We start from the raw sequence: 16396 nt of genomic DNA, 5'->3' as shown, positions 1-16396 counted from the left end.
TAGAAGAAGCACTTATTGTCAATTTCTCTGCATCACCTTTGTTTGACTTGTCGGGGTGTGTTACGTGACTGTGAAATCATCAGTGTACTAAATAGCATGATGTGCGATAATTCAGTAAGTCATTGTATAAGTTTTGGTTCAGAATCGTCATCGACAGCCCACAGTCGTCCACTGCTGGACATAGGCCTCTCCCAATCCACACCACAGAGCCCGATCTGCGGCTCTCCTCATCCACTTCTTGCCGGCTGCCGTTCGGAGGTCATCGCACCACTTTTTTTTTTTTAACGTTAGGGAATCCATTTAGGGATACCCGGTCCGGGGGGGTAACGAGCCAGGTTGTGTCGGACTCCGGCGCCTCCTGAGAGGAAGAGGGGGTCGAGGAGGGTCAAGGTCTCCCACCTCCCCGAATTCCTCGCAGGAGACTACGCCTTGAAAAAGGCGCGCGAAGCGCTCGTCCCGCAAAACCAACTACCGACTAAACCCCATCGAGCTCCACCACACCGGCTACACCAGACCTACGGTACCGCAGTGTGCGCCGAAAGTCCGTCATCGCACCACCTAGCCAGGGGGCGTCCCAGGTTTCGTCTTCCGCTGCGCGGTCTCCACTCGACAACCCGTCTGCTCCAGCGATCGTCAATTCTGCGGCATATATGGCCAGCCCACTGCCACTGGTTCAGAGCGCTCGGCATTAAATAGTAGTTTGATCTTATCCTGACTGTGCTGATGTTCATGAGTAACCAATAATCAATAGGCACATGAACTATAATGCTCACCAGCTGGGCGATGTGCTCATTGAAAAAGGCAATAAAATGATACTCTTATGAGCGACAGTCGTATTTACACTGATAGGTCAGGAGAAATAAATAGCAATATCTATATATTAATACGTGAAGCAAAAACTTTGTAGTCCTTTTTACGAAAATTGCGCGGCCCGAGGAGTATGGAACTTCCCACACTTATAGAGAATGTAGAGAAGGAGAGCAGTATGTTATTTTTTTTTAAATTAAACATAAAAATACATTAAATCAATAAAATAAAAAAAAAACATTACACACACTATCATGTATTTGAGACAACATATTATATATACTCTTTATTTATTGATAACCTTTTGTTATTGTTTAAAGTATGTGATCAAACTGAGAATAGATTGATATTATTTTTCATTCGATATTGATTATCTACTGAAAGTATGGGTACGCCTACAAAAAGGGATAGATATAGCATTTATTTCATTTCACGGAGAAAAATCTGGTACTATCCACTCGACCAAGCTATTAGTGGCGCCGTAATATTTCAGTTAAGGGGAGCCTCTTTACTTGTATCTTTCACCTTACAATAAGACACATTCCGACCGATATATTATCTAGTACTTTTATGAATTCGAATACACAGAATTAGATGGCTTCCTTCAAAGGATTATATTTTGGATCACACATATTGCCAATATTCAGAGCAGAAGTAAAATGGTGAAATAATAGCCTGTCATCTATTATCAGAAAATAGACCATCGCATCCTATTCAAAATACTAGGCTCTTCCTATCTTTCGTCCATATCGGTATCTTCATATTCTCCAGCACGGTTTCCTATATTTTCTCCTTTAATTTGTGTCATGAATATTTTTAGTAAGGTATTTACGAACTTATGTGGTGGTATTATCTTCATAACAAAGCAAGCATAACAAAGAAAATTAAAGGGTGGATTCCCAAAAACAAACAAAACTCGTTCTGGTTATCTCAAATTTTATTGCACACTATAACTTCCAAATCAGTAAAACGAAACTTTTTATTTGTGATTCCCATTTTTAAACTTATCCTCCTTCATTTTTTTATCATTGTTAGGTTTGTTCAGCGCACCTAATTTTCTTACTTTCAAAATAGCATTGCTCAATTGTTCAAATTCACATTTATCTTCTAAGGTATAACTAATGCTATTTTCATTATTGATTAGAACCTTTTTACTATCTTCTATACTTTTGTTATCAATTGCCGTCTCAGCTATGGTGCTACCATTTGCAACATTTTTACCGTTCGATTCGTTTTTATCTTCAACTTTAGCTTTTGGTTTCTTAATGTAGGTTTTGATATAGAAGTCTACAAAGAGAACTAGCATGAACAAGTCTTGAGGTAGAAAAACTGCACTGGTCCATCTCGGATATTCGCAGTCTGGCTTAAACACAATGATGCCCATATGAACAACACACCAGAAGAATTGAAGCTGTAAAATAATTAAAATACTTGGATTAGCAGCCTCATTCAATCTACTTGTGTGAGGCCTAGTGAACGATATATTTTATTCTGTGTTAAAAACGTTATAAATTTTTAATGCGAATACGAGTAAAAAACTGGCCTATTATTAAAAATTTGGGGACTTAGTATTCCTATAAAAGTCGTATTTTTTTTACGTATTCTGGACGTCATACGAGCAAGCGGCTCTATATTATCGCAATAACTATGTGTGATAAAATAAATACAATATATCCGTACTAATTTGTATACATAGACAGCTACAAACCTTATCCACCATACAGCACTTATCCGTGTCAGCGGGCAAAATAGTCGTTATCAGAAAATAATTGATACTTTGACTTGATGTCTCAAAGCTAACGCTAGGATAAGCAGGTTTTTACCAGGTTTTACCAGGTTAGAATTAAGCTAAATTTCCTACCCTCAGAAATAAAATTGAACCATTAACGTGTTTTAAAATTTAAAAACGTAGGTAGCTAATGACGAAAACTGTTTTGAAATATACGTATTATTAAGATCATATGGGCCGTAGGACAGTCATGTCAGTTCATGACAAAATGATTGGTAGGCAGCAGCTTGGCTCTGCCCCTGGCATTGCTGATGTCCAAGAGCGACAATAAGCACTCACCATCAGGTGGGCCGTATGCTCGTCTGCCTACACGGGTAATAAAATAAATAAAAACTATGGAATACTTACGATTTGAAGTTGCGTGATATGTTTTTTCCACCAAATTGATTGCTTATAACTCGGATTGACCACTGTCAGGAAATAATAGAAATACATGACACTATGGACGAAGGAATTTATTACGCCAATAAACGTACCATGACCACCTAGAACAAAAAATGATTTAAGGATACTTAATATTATCTTTTTGATTTTACTATATGATGACCGAGCTTTGCTCGGTTTTTTTTTTTTGATAACGCCATCTTGGTTAGTTGCCCTCAATTAAGACAAATAGTATTATTATTCGCCAATAGATGTCGGGAAGAGTTGATTATTGAAAACACGAATAAAACAACATTTTCTGAAAATAAATCGTAGCTAGATCGATTTATCGCCCCCGAAATCCCATGTATACTAAATTTTATGAAAATCGTTGGAGCCGTTTCCGAGATTTAGATTATATATATATACAAGGATTACTCATTTAAAGGTATAAGATTTTTTTCTATTGGGCACACAATACACATTACAAGCTAAAAAGATACACAAAAATAATAACTAAAGAAAAACTGGCTTGCAACATAAGCCATGTGCGCACGACTAAACAAGACAAATGTATGTTTGTACACAACGTTCCTTAGAACTATAGGAGAAAACAACACGATAATGAAAACTAATCTAACTTATAATAAGGAAACAATTTTACTCACAATATACATTAAACAATTACACTACTTAACCTACTATTAACATGGAGGATGCCCTTAAACATTTTTATAAAGGTCACGCTTTTTTACAATAAAATCATATTTTTTTCTTACACTGTTTTTAATTCAAATTTATTATGATTTATTTTATATTTTTTAGTGAGATTTTCTATAAAAGCGTTTTTTTTTTTGTTTTTTTAAACTATTATTTATTTTTCATTTTTTAGTTGAATTTAAGCTTTTTTGATTGTATTTTAATATTGGTATACTTATTAAGGACCGATCTTAATAAGTTTACCGAATTTCGAGTTACATGATTTTGACCCCCTTCAAAAAATGTAAAAATGGTAAAAAACATGTTCAAAGATTCCGTTACAAACATACATACGTCTGAAGCGAATAATAAAAAGCGTGATAAAAATATTCAACTCAGTTGACGACTTTGCCGGTTCGATAAAGATGCGACAAATTCGGGTAATTGGATTACGAGATAATATAATACATTGTTTTTGTAAATTAATAATGCAAACACATTGTTTTGGTTGATCCTACGAGCACTAAATTTAGTGTTTAATGAAATGTGTGATAATTTTAGATTATACTAGCCCTGCTCGCCCACTTCGCTGGGCATTTAAAATTACATTATTATTTATTGTCATTATTATTTGGGAGTCCAACACTCATATCAATATTAGCCTATCCATTAAGTACATGCATTTTCTACATGGATACCAAGTTTCAAGTCAATCGGATGCATGCTTCAGTAGTTATAACGGAACATTCATAAAAACCACTGTAAATATAAATATATTTATTTACTAGCGACCCGCCCTCGCTTCGCTTCGGAAACCTTAAATTTTATTATTGATAGGCGGGGCCCGCCATTTTGCGCGCGGTACGACAATAACTGTGGGTGACGCCGCGGGGCAAAGCTAGTCAAAAAAAAGTAACCTAAGTTACTCCTTATATCATCAGCTACCTATCAGTGAAAGTCTCGTCAAAATCGGTACAGCCGTTCCGGAGATTAGCCGGAACAAACAGACAAAAATTGTAAAAAATGTTATTTTGGTCTATGTAGGTACCGTATATATAAGTATATTCATATGCATGTAGTAAAAAGCGGTTATTTCAATATTACAAACAGACACCCCAATTTTATTTATAACTAGTCAGGTCATAAGTATTGTCACACAGTAAAAACTTTTCTTTTAGAATGCTGGCCACAAAAAAGTTTATTGAATTCGAATTTCGAATTGTTCATGAAAATAAAAATGTATACTTTTTAGAATTTTACTCATTTTTAAATATGGAGTGGACGCTTAAAGAAGACCGTGTTGCAGTTATTGCGTTGCATCGTTGCGGTTACGCGCCAATTCAAATTTTTAACATACTGAAAAATTTGAATATAACCAAAAGATTCGTTTATCGTACCATCAAACGATACAATGAAGAATCTAGTGTAGATGACAGGTCAAGAAGTGGTCGCCGTCGGTCTGTTAGGAATCCAGCAGTGATAAAAGCTGTGAAGGCGCGAATGCAAAGAAATCCCAAACGTAAGCAGAAACTGTTGGCCCTTCAGATGGGGTTAAGCAGAACCACGGTGAAAAGGGTGTTAAATGAAGACTTAGGGCTTCGGGCATATCGAAGAAAAACAGGACATCGTTTGAATGCTCGTCTAATGGACCTGAGATTGAAGAGATGCCGCGCTTTGCTGAAGCGGTACGCGGGAAAAAAATATGGGGAAATTATTTTTTCGGATGAAAAAATTTTTACCGTAGAAGAGAGCTACAACAAACAAAATGATAAGGTGTACGCACACAGTAGTGAAGAAACGAGCAACCGTATTCCGCGTGTCCAACGAGGTCATTTTCCATCCTCGCTCATGGTATAGTTGGGAGTTTCTTATTGGGGCTTAACAGAGGTACATTTTTGTGAGAAAGGTGTAAAAACGAATGCAGTTGTGTATCAAAATACAGTCCTGACGAACCTTGTGGAACCTGTTTCTCATACCATGTTCAATAACAGGCACTGGGTATTCCAACAAGATTCGGCGCCAGCTCATAGAGCGAAGAGCACACAAGACTGGCTGGCGGCGCGTGAAATCGACTTCATCCGGCACGAAGACTGGCCCTCCTCCAGTCCAGATTTGAATCCGTTAGATTACAAGATATGGCAACATTTGGAGGAAAAGGCGTGCTCAAAGCCTCATCCCAATTTGGAGTCACTCAAGACATCCTTGATTAAGGCAGCCGCCGATATTGACATGGACCTCGTTCGTGCTACGATAGACGACTGGCCGCGCAGATTGAAGGCCTGTATTCAAAATCACGGGGGTCATTTTGAATAAACTTTAGTGTCATAAGAATCTATGTTTTGTTAAGTTCATTTTGGTATATGAATGGTTACATAATGAATAAACTTGTTTCAATTATTTTACATTAAACATGTGACAGAATTTATGACCTGACTAGGTATGTATAAATATATTACGGATTATAACCCAACTTGTAATGTCAAATGGATTATACTAGTAAATGCTATATTAATATGTCCAACATCAAACGAGTTATAATATCCTAAGGCTTAGGGAGCAGCTTGGCTGTGTCAACCCTTCCCTTGAATGATGACCATCGGCAACGGTGATCATGGGCCACAAAACGTATAGATAAATAAAAAGTTACTGGTGGCTCAGTTTTCAACGCAGAATAATGGCAGTTACGCTACAAAAAAATGAATTAAAATTAATTTAACATCATCCCAGATTTATTTACCAGGAATATAGGTATTAGCTCCCCAAACGAGAAGCACCATTCCCGTATGATGATACAGGTGAAGGAAAGACACTTGATTGAATTTCTTCCTCAGAACGAAGAACACCTGAAATAAATAAAAAATGTGAGCCGTCACGGGACGCCTGGCAGATGTGAAACATCGACATTATTTTGTAAAAGTAATATGCAGAAAAGAACAGATTGTGATAGGAACTAATTATGTCATAATGATAAAATAAGATATTACGAAAAAATAATTTGTTTTCAAGTAAAACACAGGTCATGTGTACTGTAGTAAACAACACTGTATACACTACGGAGTATACACTATAGGTATCCGAGCTCAGTGTAGCGAGAGAGATGGCTTAACGCCAGATCGAGTGGGAGAGAATCGCACAGTCGATTGCGCATGGCGACGCGTCGCCACGGCATGCGTCGCCACGCCAGAAATCGGTTTTACGTGCGGCTATAGATGTTTCACATCAAAATGCACTTCTAGATCATTTTGTTCCGATAATTGTATGTATTCGTGACTAGGTCAAGATCTCTGACCCGATATGTACCTTTAACACCTCATTGTTAAAAATCACTGTAAAAAATACATTGAAATGTAACTAGGTTTAATTACACCACAAACTTCATTGGATTTAATGGTTTTGAGCGACAAATTTGGACGAAAATTTTGTCTTGTCGGTCTAGCTGCAGTAATGTGGTATTTTTTTCAGTCTTCGCGAGTCGTAGACATTATATACCAAAATACTTTTACGGTTCAATCACGCGTTTCTTATTGTAATTGTATTAATGCTGACATTTCTAATACCTTAAAATGTTTGTCGTCAAGGACGCTTGGGAGAAATGAGTACTGGACAACGGTATTTGAGTGTTCCGATCGTAATCTAGTATCTTTGTTTAATATATTTGATGTTTCATATCGAGATGTTTTGATTTTGATGATTTTCGTTCACGGATAAGTTTCCATAACACAGAAGAAATTCTAAATCGGGACTGCTGATTTTTTTTAAATTTTTTTTTATTGCTTATATGGATGGACGAACTCACGTCCCATCTGATGTTAAATGGTTACTGGAGCCCATAGACATCTACAACGTAAATGCCGCCACCCATCTTAAGATATGAGTTCTAAGGTCTCAGTATAGTTACAACGGCTGCCCAACCCTTCAAACCGAAACGCATTACTGCTTCAGGGCAGAAATAGGCGGGGTGGTGGTACCTACCCGTGCGGACTCACAAGAGGTCCTACCACCAGTAATTACGCAAATTATAATTTTGCGGGTTTGATTTTTATTACACGACGTTATTCGTTATTATATATTTCATTAGAAAAATTGGAACCCCCCCTGCGGGAGTCGAATACCGATGCATCGCTACATACGAATGTACCGAACGTCTTATCTCTTAGGCCCCGACGACTTAAAAGTGTTCAAATTGTGAATGTGCTAATCATAGTTTGACTTTAACTAAATGGCTTTATTTGATTTATCTAAATGTTGGCACAGAGCGTTTGTTGAATACCACAGTTAAAAATAGTTGAGAAGGGATTCGAATTAAATGATTTTGAATGAAATAATATACGAGCTCCTTTTTTTTTTTCTTCCTTTTTTCCTACCTATGCTAATAGCCTTGAGAGGCTATTTCAGCTTCGCCCTAACGTTTGTAGGTGAGCTCGCGGGGCTCAACCGGAGAGTTGCTAACACTGACCCTAGCAAGAGCAGTGCTTCGCAGAATCTACCAGCGGATCGGAAATGCGACCCACTGAGAAGATCCGGCGAGAAACTCAGTGGGCTGTGTCTATGGGTTAGTTCGCTCGTCGAGCCCTTCGTCGCAAGCGACGGGTTCGACGAGGACGGTGACCGGAGCGAGCTCCAGCAACCGCTTAACAATATGGTAAAATTATTAACCACAAATCAGGACTTTACTCATGTATTGTATTTTTTATATAAAAATCAAAATTAATGACAGTATTACAGTCTGTTTTGAATTCGTTGAAATTATCACAAACGTCTAATTTATCTGCCTTCAATTGATTAAATCGAAATAAATCACACAGTTTCAACTAAATATTTTGTGTGGTGTGTCGATAAACATACAAATGTATATTTTTCAATTGTCTAATTTGATTTGACAATATTAAAATAACAGTCACTTTTCTATCTTTTTTTTTTATTGCTTAGATGGGTGGACGAGCTCACAGCCCACCTGGTGTTAAGTGGTTACTGGAGCCCATAGACATCCACAACGTAAATGCGCCACCCACCTTGAGATACAAGTTCTAAGGTCTCAAGTATAGTTACAACGGCTGCCCCACCCTTCAAACCGAAACGCATTACTGCTTCACGGCAGAAATAGGCAGGGTGGTGGTACCCACCCGCGCGGACTCACAAGAGGTCCTACCACCAGTAATTACGCAAATTATAATTTTGTGGGTTTCATTTTTATTACACGATGTTATTCCTTCACCGTGGAAGTCAATCGTGAACATTTGTTGAGTACGTATTTCATTAGAAAAATTGGTACCCACCCGCGGGATTAGAACACCGATGCATCGCTTCAACATGAATGCACCGGACGTCTTATCCGTTAGGCCACGACGACTCTCTCCATCACCATTGCCCCAAATGAAAAGAATACCTCAATGACTTTTCCGCGAAAAAATCCCATAAAGAGCTCAACAAAGGCTACGAAATCTAAATACTCACGGTGTCCATTAGGTCTAGTAATTTGAGAATAAAATACAAATAAGTCAATCTTGTTACAAAAATTGCATCATCATTGTAAGAGAAGTCCACTGGTTCGCATATCCATTTGTACTTCCAACCCCAGACGTAGGCAGACTGGAAACAAAGCTTAGCTGTATTCTTATGCACGTAAATCTATACTAATATTATAAAGAGGAAAGATTTGTTTGTTTGTTTGTATTGAATAGGCTCCGAAACTACTATATATATATATATATATATATATATATATATATATAATATTATTATTATTTAATATTATTATTATTTGAAATTGGCTATAATATTATTTGAAAAAATTTTGGGATACTCACTAAAACCCCAATAATGTAACACAAGGTGTAAAAAAATTACCCAAAATATTCTTTACATCGTGTGCCCTGCGAAAACTATTGATGATAGAATAAAATAATGTACTACGACTTTGTAGAATACATTATTATTAACAAAAAGCGTTGCGGCGGCATATGTCTAACTGTTATATTTATGCTGAATAAGTGTTATTTTATTTAAAAAAATAAAACGACGTCAAATATCGTAGAAATTTTTGTTAAAGACCCGAGCGGAGTCGGAGCGGGCCGCTAGTTGGTTAATAATTTTATTAAACGGAGCAACAATCACATTAAAACAAAAAACAGAGGTCTTAACAGAGTACACAAGGTTTTTAAAATTTGAGAGAGAACGAGTGTCTTCCGCTTCATTGAGAGCAAAAGCGGAATCTAAATTCCAATGCCTCTTATTGTCTTTTTGTAAAGTTCATTGCGGTATTTGATTATTAATTATTAATGTTTTTTGGAACGAAGTTCCTTATGGGACAACGCGGAGGGGTACCCTAACCGGGAAAAAACGTCCGTAACGTAAGATTTTTATTAGTAATGCACACAGTGTACGACTTAACTTTGTAATAACGTACAAAAAAGAAGATATTTTTATCATTCATTGACCACGATCTCAGAGCGTTCGTTTGCGCAATACTCTTAAGCAAACAACCGTGAATGAAGTGTACCATAATAAGTTCGCACTTTACCGAATGATCGTCGGTTGTTGTCGAAACCTTCAGTTTTATTTTCTTTATACCTCGAATAGAACTTGAAAACATATATTGAAGTCGTCGTGGCCTAAAGGATAAGACGTCCGGTGCATTCGTGTTGAAGCGATGCACCGGTGTTCGAATCCCGCAGGCGGGTACCAATTTTTCTAATGAAATACGTACTCAACATATGTTCACGATTGACTTCCACGGTGAAGGAATAACATCGTGTAATAAAAACCAAACCCGCAAAATTATAATTTGCGTAATCACTGGTGGTAGGACCTCTTGTGAGTCCGCACGGGTAGGTACCACCACCCCGCCTATTTCCGCCGTGAAGCAGTAATGCGTTTCGGTTCGAAGGGTGGGGTAGCCGTTGTAACTATACTGAGACCTTAGAACTTATATCTCGAGGTGGGTGGCGCATTTACGTTGTAGATGTCTATGGGCTCCAGTAACCACTTAACACCAGGTGGGCTGTGAGCTCGTCCATCAATCTAAGCAATAAAAAAAAAAAAATAATAATAATAATAAGGAACTTCGTTCCTATCCGGTGTCCCACGCCACCATACATCTTTTTTTTCGTTTTTTTTATTTTTTTATTTTGGTATTCTATATAATATATATTATATTCTATGTGATATTCTAAATAAATAAGCGAACATAGGTTTTCTTTATTAATTTATATTTTATTAGTCTGAAAATAGGTATATGCGACATGTAAAGTGACAATTAATTCAAATAATTTTTCTATAAACGTGAAAAAGAAGAGAAAAATAAAATGCAGCAGGCATTGAATCTACAAATAGTCTATTAGAGAAATAACATCAAGATGTGATTCAAATTTTTATCGGCACATAAAATAGCTCGCGATTCCATTGGTGTTCAGTGATTACCGGATATTTTAAAGACCGAATTTGCCTATTCCGTGTGTGGTGTCTTTACACCAGAAATCACCATGTTCGGCTGCAAAAATTAGTGAGATGATAATACCCACTCGTGCGGACTTCCGATATTCTCTAGGGTCATTAAACATGTGGAAGCGGTGATTAGAGATGACATCTTGCTGAACAGATTAAAACTGGAGTAGGATTCTGAGCCAATTTGTTTAAGTTGATCAGATATTTGACAACATCGCGATCACATATATGTAACTATGGCACAGGACGTCTTCGACGTTATATGTCGCATGAAATCTGAAATTCCATATTTCTGTATGTTTCTTCCTCTTTGCATCGATAGTTCTCAATACTGAGGGTCGTGGCCTCCCTGAATAACTTTCTCTGGGACTATCCTATGCCAGCTTTGTTTATCCTTGGCTGCTTGGATGGCATCGTGGATTAAAACGTTGAGAGCGTCTCTGGACTGTTCAGCGCATTGAATTTCTGTTTCTGGACCTATTTCCACATACATTGACGGTTACCAGGAGCTTTTCTAAATGATCACCTTTCTTTCTATATGTTCAAACAACTCGAAATTCCTCCATCCGAAAAAAAAAGAGCTGAGCCGTATCAGAAACTTGAGCTGGATAAGAATGGATCGCTGTTCTGTTCAATGAATCCCGAGCATTTTCCTCCAGCACCTCATCTCAAGTGCGTCGATGCGCTGGCGGTTGTCTTTCTTGAGGGTCCATGTTTTTGCACCGTAAAGAAAAATAGAGAAGTCGACGGAGGTGATGAACTAGTTCTTGGTTATTCCTTGAAATATTTTTGTACGCCTAAACGCGGTCCATTTGGGACATAGCACTGTTTGCTATACAAATCGGCCTTCCGATGTACTTCTCACAGGATCCGTTACTATCTATGAAGGAGCCCAGATATGACACATCTTTTACGACTACCAGGCTTAGCTTAGTGGTCATAGTGAGGGAAAGGCTGCCATCGAACATCATGGCTTCGGTCTTTGTTCATGAGAAGCCCTATTTCTATTCTATTAAATTCCAATTTGCTCAGTAAGATGCACATGTTTTCCTCGTTGGACGTGAAAAGTGTTTTGTCAGCAGCAGAACGCAAGTTTTTGAGCTTTGTTGCACCAATGGAAGTCCTCTCACAATAGTCGCATGATGTATTCCTCCATGATGTTGAACATATATGGAGGTAAAATAGGAGATAATATACACCTTTATCTTACACTTATTTTAAACGATAACGGCTTAGAGAGCGTGACCTCAATTTTGACCATACCTTGGTTTTCGGAGTATATAGACTAGAGCAGGGCAACCAAATGTTCCGAAATCCTCAGCTCACAGAGTACCCTCCACCGGCATTGGCAATTAACGTAATCATATCAATTTCTGCTAGCAGGGCTGTTAAATTCTTTCCTTCTTCTACCAAGGTTTCTGGTAGGCGAAGGGAAGAATCTCATAATAGTAGTTGGTGACTTAACTATGTCCTTAGAATTGTACGTAAGTGTAGTTCATCAATTTAGGTAATCATGCTTTATTAAAAAAATAGTTGTAAATATTTTTAAAGGATTATATTGGTATGTTGAGAAGTTTGCCGATTTAATATAATATCATTGCTTAAAAATTAAATTTTTTTTTAGTTAATTTAATATTTACTTACTGCGACAAATAGATAAGAGCAGGCCAATACTTGTAACAAGTTATAAATAATCAGAACTTTGTCAATATTGAACGGAGACCTCTTTTCCATCCATTTCGGTCCCCATTTTAACACAAACATTAAGTAGAGGGTCAGTAATGTTATCACTTCATAGGGTTTCGCCAACAATGGTAGGTTCTTCATGCGGGGATCTGGAATAAACACAAAGTTTTAGTCATTATATTAGCAATTTACTTAGAAGCCTCCAAAGATGCCGCGTAAGGCATTCGATGTACTGGAATCGAGTGATGAGAGTCATGATGAATCGATGTGGATGTCAAGGCCGAGGATCAAATTGTATAAACATATATCATACAAGCGGCCCGCTCCAGCTCCGCTCGGGTCTTTAACAAAAATTTCAACGATATTTGACGTTGTTTTATTTTTTTAAATAAGAGAACACTTATTGCGGCATAACTATAATAGTTAGTCATATGCTGTCGTGACCCTTTTTGTAAACAATAATGTGTTATAAAGTCGTAGTAAATGATTTTATTCTATCATCTATAGTTTTCGCAGGGCACGCGATGTAAAGGATATTTTAGGTAATTTTTTTACACCTTGGGTTACATTATTGGAGTTTTAGTAAGGATCTCTAATTAAAAAATTAAGAATATAGCCTATGTCACTCGGGAATGGTGTAGCTTCCAAACAGTAAAATATTTTTTAAAATCGGCTCAGTAGTTTCGGAGCCTATTCAATACAAACAAACAAACAAATCTTTCCTCTTTATAATATTAGTATAGATTGTCTAAACTAAAACGTATAAAAGACGTGCTCATGGATTACTTCCAAGATTCTTTTTTCCCCCTACCCATTCGCTGGTAGCCTAAAGGGCTATTCCAGGTTCGCGCGGACGGGATCCACAATGAAGGAATAGCATCGTGTATTAAATAAAATCAATGTTGTAAAATTTTTAATTTTGACAAATATGACTGATAGCTCGTATTGTATAGGATGTTCTAATTTAAAACCTGGAACAGCGTTGGATATAATGAACTCGAGTCTTTAAACTCACGTATAAAAATGATTGGTGCCATATCTGTTACCATTTGGACTTTGATAACTACATAATTGCATGTTCGGATCGTTTGGAACCTCTGGGTCTGCGGAGGGACTTCGGTTCCCTCTGTATTTTGTACCGTATGTTCCATGGGGCGTGCTCTGAGGAATTGTTCGAGATGATACCGGCATCTCGTTTTTACCATCGCACCGCCCGCCACCGGAGTAGAGTTCATCCATACTACCTGGAGCCACTGCGGTCATCCACAGTGCGTTTCCAGAGGTCTTTTTTGCTACGTACCATCCGGCTATGGAATGAGCTTCCCTCCACGGTGTTTCCCGAGCGCTATGACATGTCCTTCTTCAAACGAGGCTTGTGGAGAGTATTAAGCGGTAGGCAGCGGCTTGGCTCTGCCCCTGGCATTGCTGAAGTCCATAGGCAACGGTAACCACTCACGATCAGGTGGGCCGTATGCTCGTCTGCCTACAAGGGCAATAAAAAAAAAAGGTTAATATCTCTTAGCTCTATGCCACACGTATTCTGCCTCAATTTATAATACTTCGAGAAAAGATATTATATTTCTATTACATTTAATGTAAGAGCTATATACTACTTGTGATACTAAAACACAGAACTGAAATTGGGATGGCAGTTGCTCTTAATTATGCCTAACTATAAAAATATAGATTACATGCCAATGAATATTATAAATATAAAAATTTTAAAATAGCATTGAATAAGACGCTTAAATTACAAACAACAATAATAGGTCCCATAGTAGTTCAAATAGCTTTGTATTACGCAAAAGTACTTCATATTTTATGCATGCGGTAAGCGCGAGTTTGTGGTTGAATTATTTTTCCTGAAATAATGGAATATTTTGAATTAATATTGAAATGTTTTCTGTGTCTCAATTGATTATTTAAAAAAATCTACAATCTTTACGAGAGAGTTTATTTATTTCTGTGTGGAAAAGCATAATAGAGCTGTTGGTAAATATTAGTACGGGCCTCACAATATGCCTCCAATTTCAAATAATCCATCTTTCCTTCTTTGTCTTATGTGGTCAGTGCAAAATGTCTTCTTTTTTATTCTGGTCTATTTATAACGTCATCTCTACACCCTCACTCTTCTCACGCATATGCGTGGACGTAAATTCTCTTTCACACAGTCCGTCCAAGTATTTTTGGGTGCCACAACATCGATAAACCATACACCATTGATTAAAAAATTTAAAAAAGTAGACCCATACAAATAGACTTGTTCTCATAAAATTTATGTTCCTGCTTGTAACCTTCCTTAGGAATTTTAAAATATCTGCACCAAATATCTGTTTACAGTTCGATTATAAACTAATTTAAAATTAGTGAACGATTCCAAAAACTATATTCGTTGGGTAACGAGTGACATGTTAAGAATTTTTTTTTTATTATGAATCCAAAATTTACATTTATTAATATGTCAAACTAGGAAACACAAATAAAAGGCTATACAAACCAGGCAATTCTTCAAACAGTAATTGATATGCTTCCCATGATTTCTTCAATATCAGAGCCATTATTAGTATCGTTGAGCTCAATTGACTCTTTGACTTTTTTGGAAAACCTATTCTGGTTGTTAATAATATGTAAACTGGCTTAGTTCTGAAGTTAAGTTCCGTGTATAGCGACAGTCAGAATGAAACTGAATTGATTTCATTGATTTGAATGCTTCATGAATACAATCAATTCTATTAACATTTTACTTAACCCGAATGTGGCGCATTGGGCAGTGTGCGTTTGTTTTTAAATCTACGTTCTTAAGAAACATAAGTGTGTTATTATTTTGGCTATGTAGTGTACAAAGAATTCCGCCTCGTTTGTAGGTATTGAGGAAGGCGACTAAGGAGCTTACCGGAAAATATATTGAACTTTCTCTGAGTGTAGCGGTACGGAGTATAGAGATATAGAGCATAGAGTATATTCCGCGAAAAATACGATGGTTTTACAGGCACCATTATCATGCCAATTCCTACCGCTAAGATGCATTCCGATTTCGGTTTCCGGTTTGAGGGGTAGGGGAAGGGTTTGAAAGTACAGCTGGAGTTTTGACACTATTTCTCAAGGTAGGTGGCAATTACGATGTCATGTCTAAAGACTACCGAGTCCTACATATTTTTTTTTATTGCCCTTGTAGGCAGACGAGCATACGGCCCACCTGATGGTGAGTGGTTACCGTCACCCATGGACTTCAGCAATGCCAGGGGCAGAGCCAAGCCGCTGCCTACCGAAGCCAAGCCGCTGCCTACCGAATATCGTGCGCGCCCCCTCGAAACGGGCACGTCGCCACCAATTCGGCTACCAGCCCGAAAAGTATCAGGTCGGCCGCATCGTATACCTAAACGGTAATTTACTAGATTTATTTATTTTCATGGAAAATGTTTATTTTTAAGCATGAATATAATAATTAATAACATAGTAGTAATTTCTTCGGTTTTCGCGAGCTGTAGACTCAGTGTAAACTAATTTTAAGTTTTGTGTCATCATGTTGTTGAGTATTCAAATATCGTAACTATACTGAGACCTTAGAACTGATATCGCAAGGTGGGTGGCGCATTTACGTCATAGATG

At 37.4% G+C, this 16396-nt stretch overlaps 1 protein-coding gene across 1 annotated transcript; it reads right to left on the bottom strand.

The window, feature by feature from the left end:
* Window positions 1-1726: 1726 nt before the first annotated feature.
* LOC114240149 (very long chain fatty acid elongase 7) lies at window positions 1727-15452 on the bottom strand. Its single transcript, XM_028170596.2, has 6 exons — window positions 15285-15452; window positions 12746-12936; window positions 9113-9247; window positions 6396-6501; window positions 2945-3081; window positions 1727-2218 (listed from the first exon to the last, which is right to left on the bottom strand). Exons 1-6 carry the CDS (start codon window positions 15343-15345, stop codon window positions 1787-1789), a joined length of 1062 nt encoding a protein of 353 aa, XP_028026397.2. The 5' UTR covers window positions 15346-15452; the 3' UTR covers window positions 1727-1786.
* Window positions 15453-16396: the final 944 nt, after the last annotated feature.

The sequence above is a fragment of the Bombyx mandarina genome, chromosome 22 (genome assembly GCF_030267445.1).
Source record: "Bombyx mandarina strain Sakado chromosome 22, ASM3026744v2".
NCBI classification, from domain to species: domain Eukaryota; kingdom Metazoa; phylum Arthropoda; class Insecta; order Lepidoptera; family Bombycidae; genus Bombyx; species Bombyx mandarina.
The sequence above is the reverse complement of the archived record's forward strand: the minus strand, read 5'-3'. Positions and strand labels throughout refer to the sequence as shown.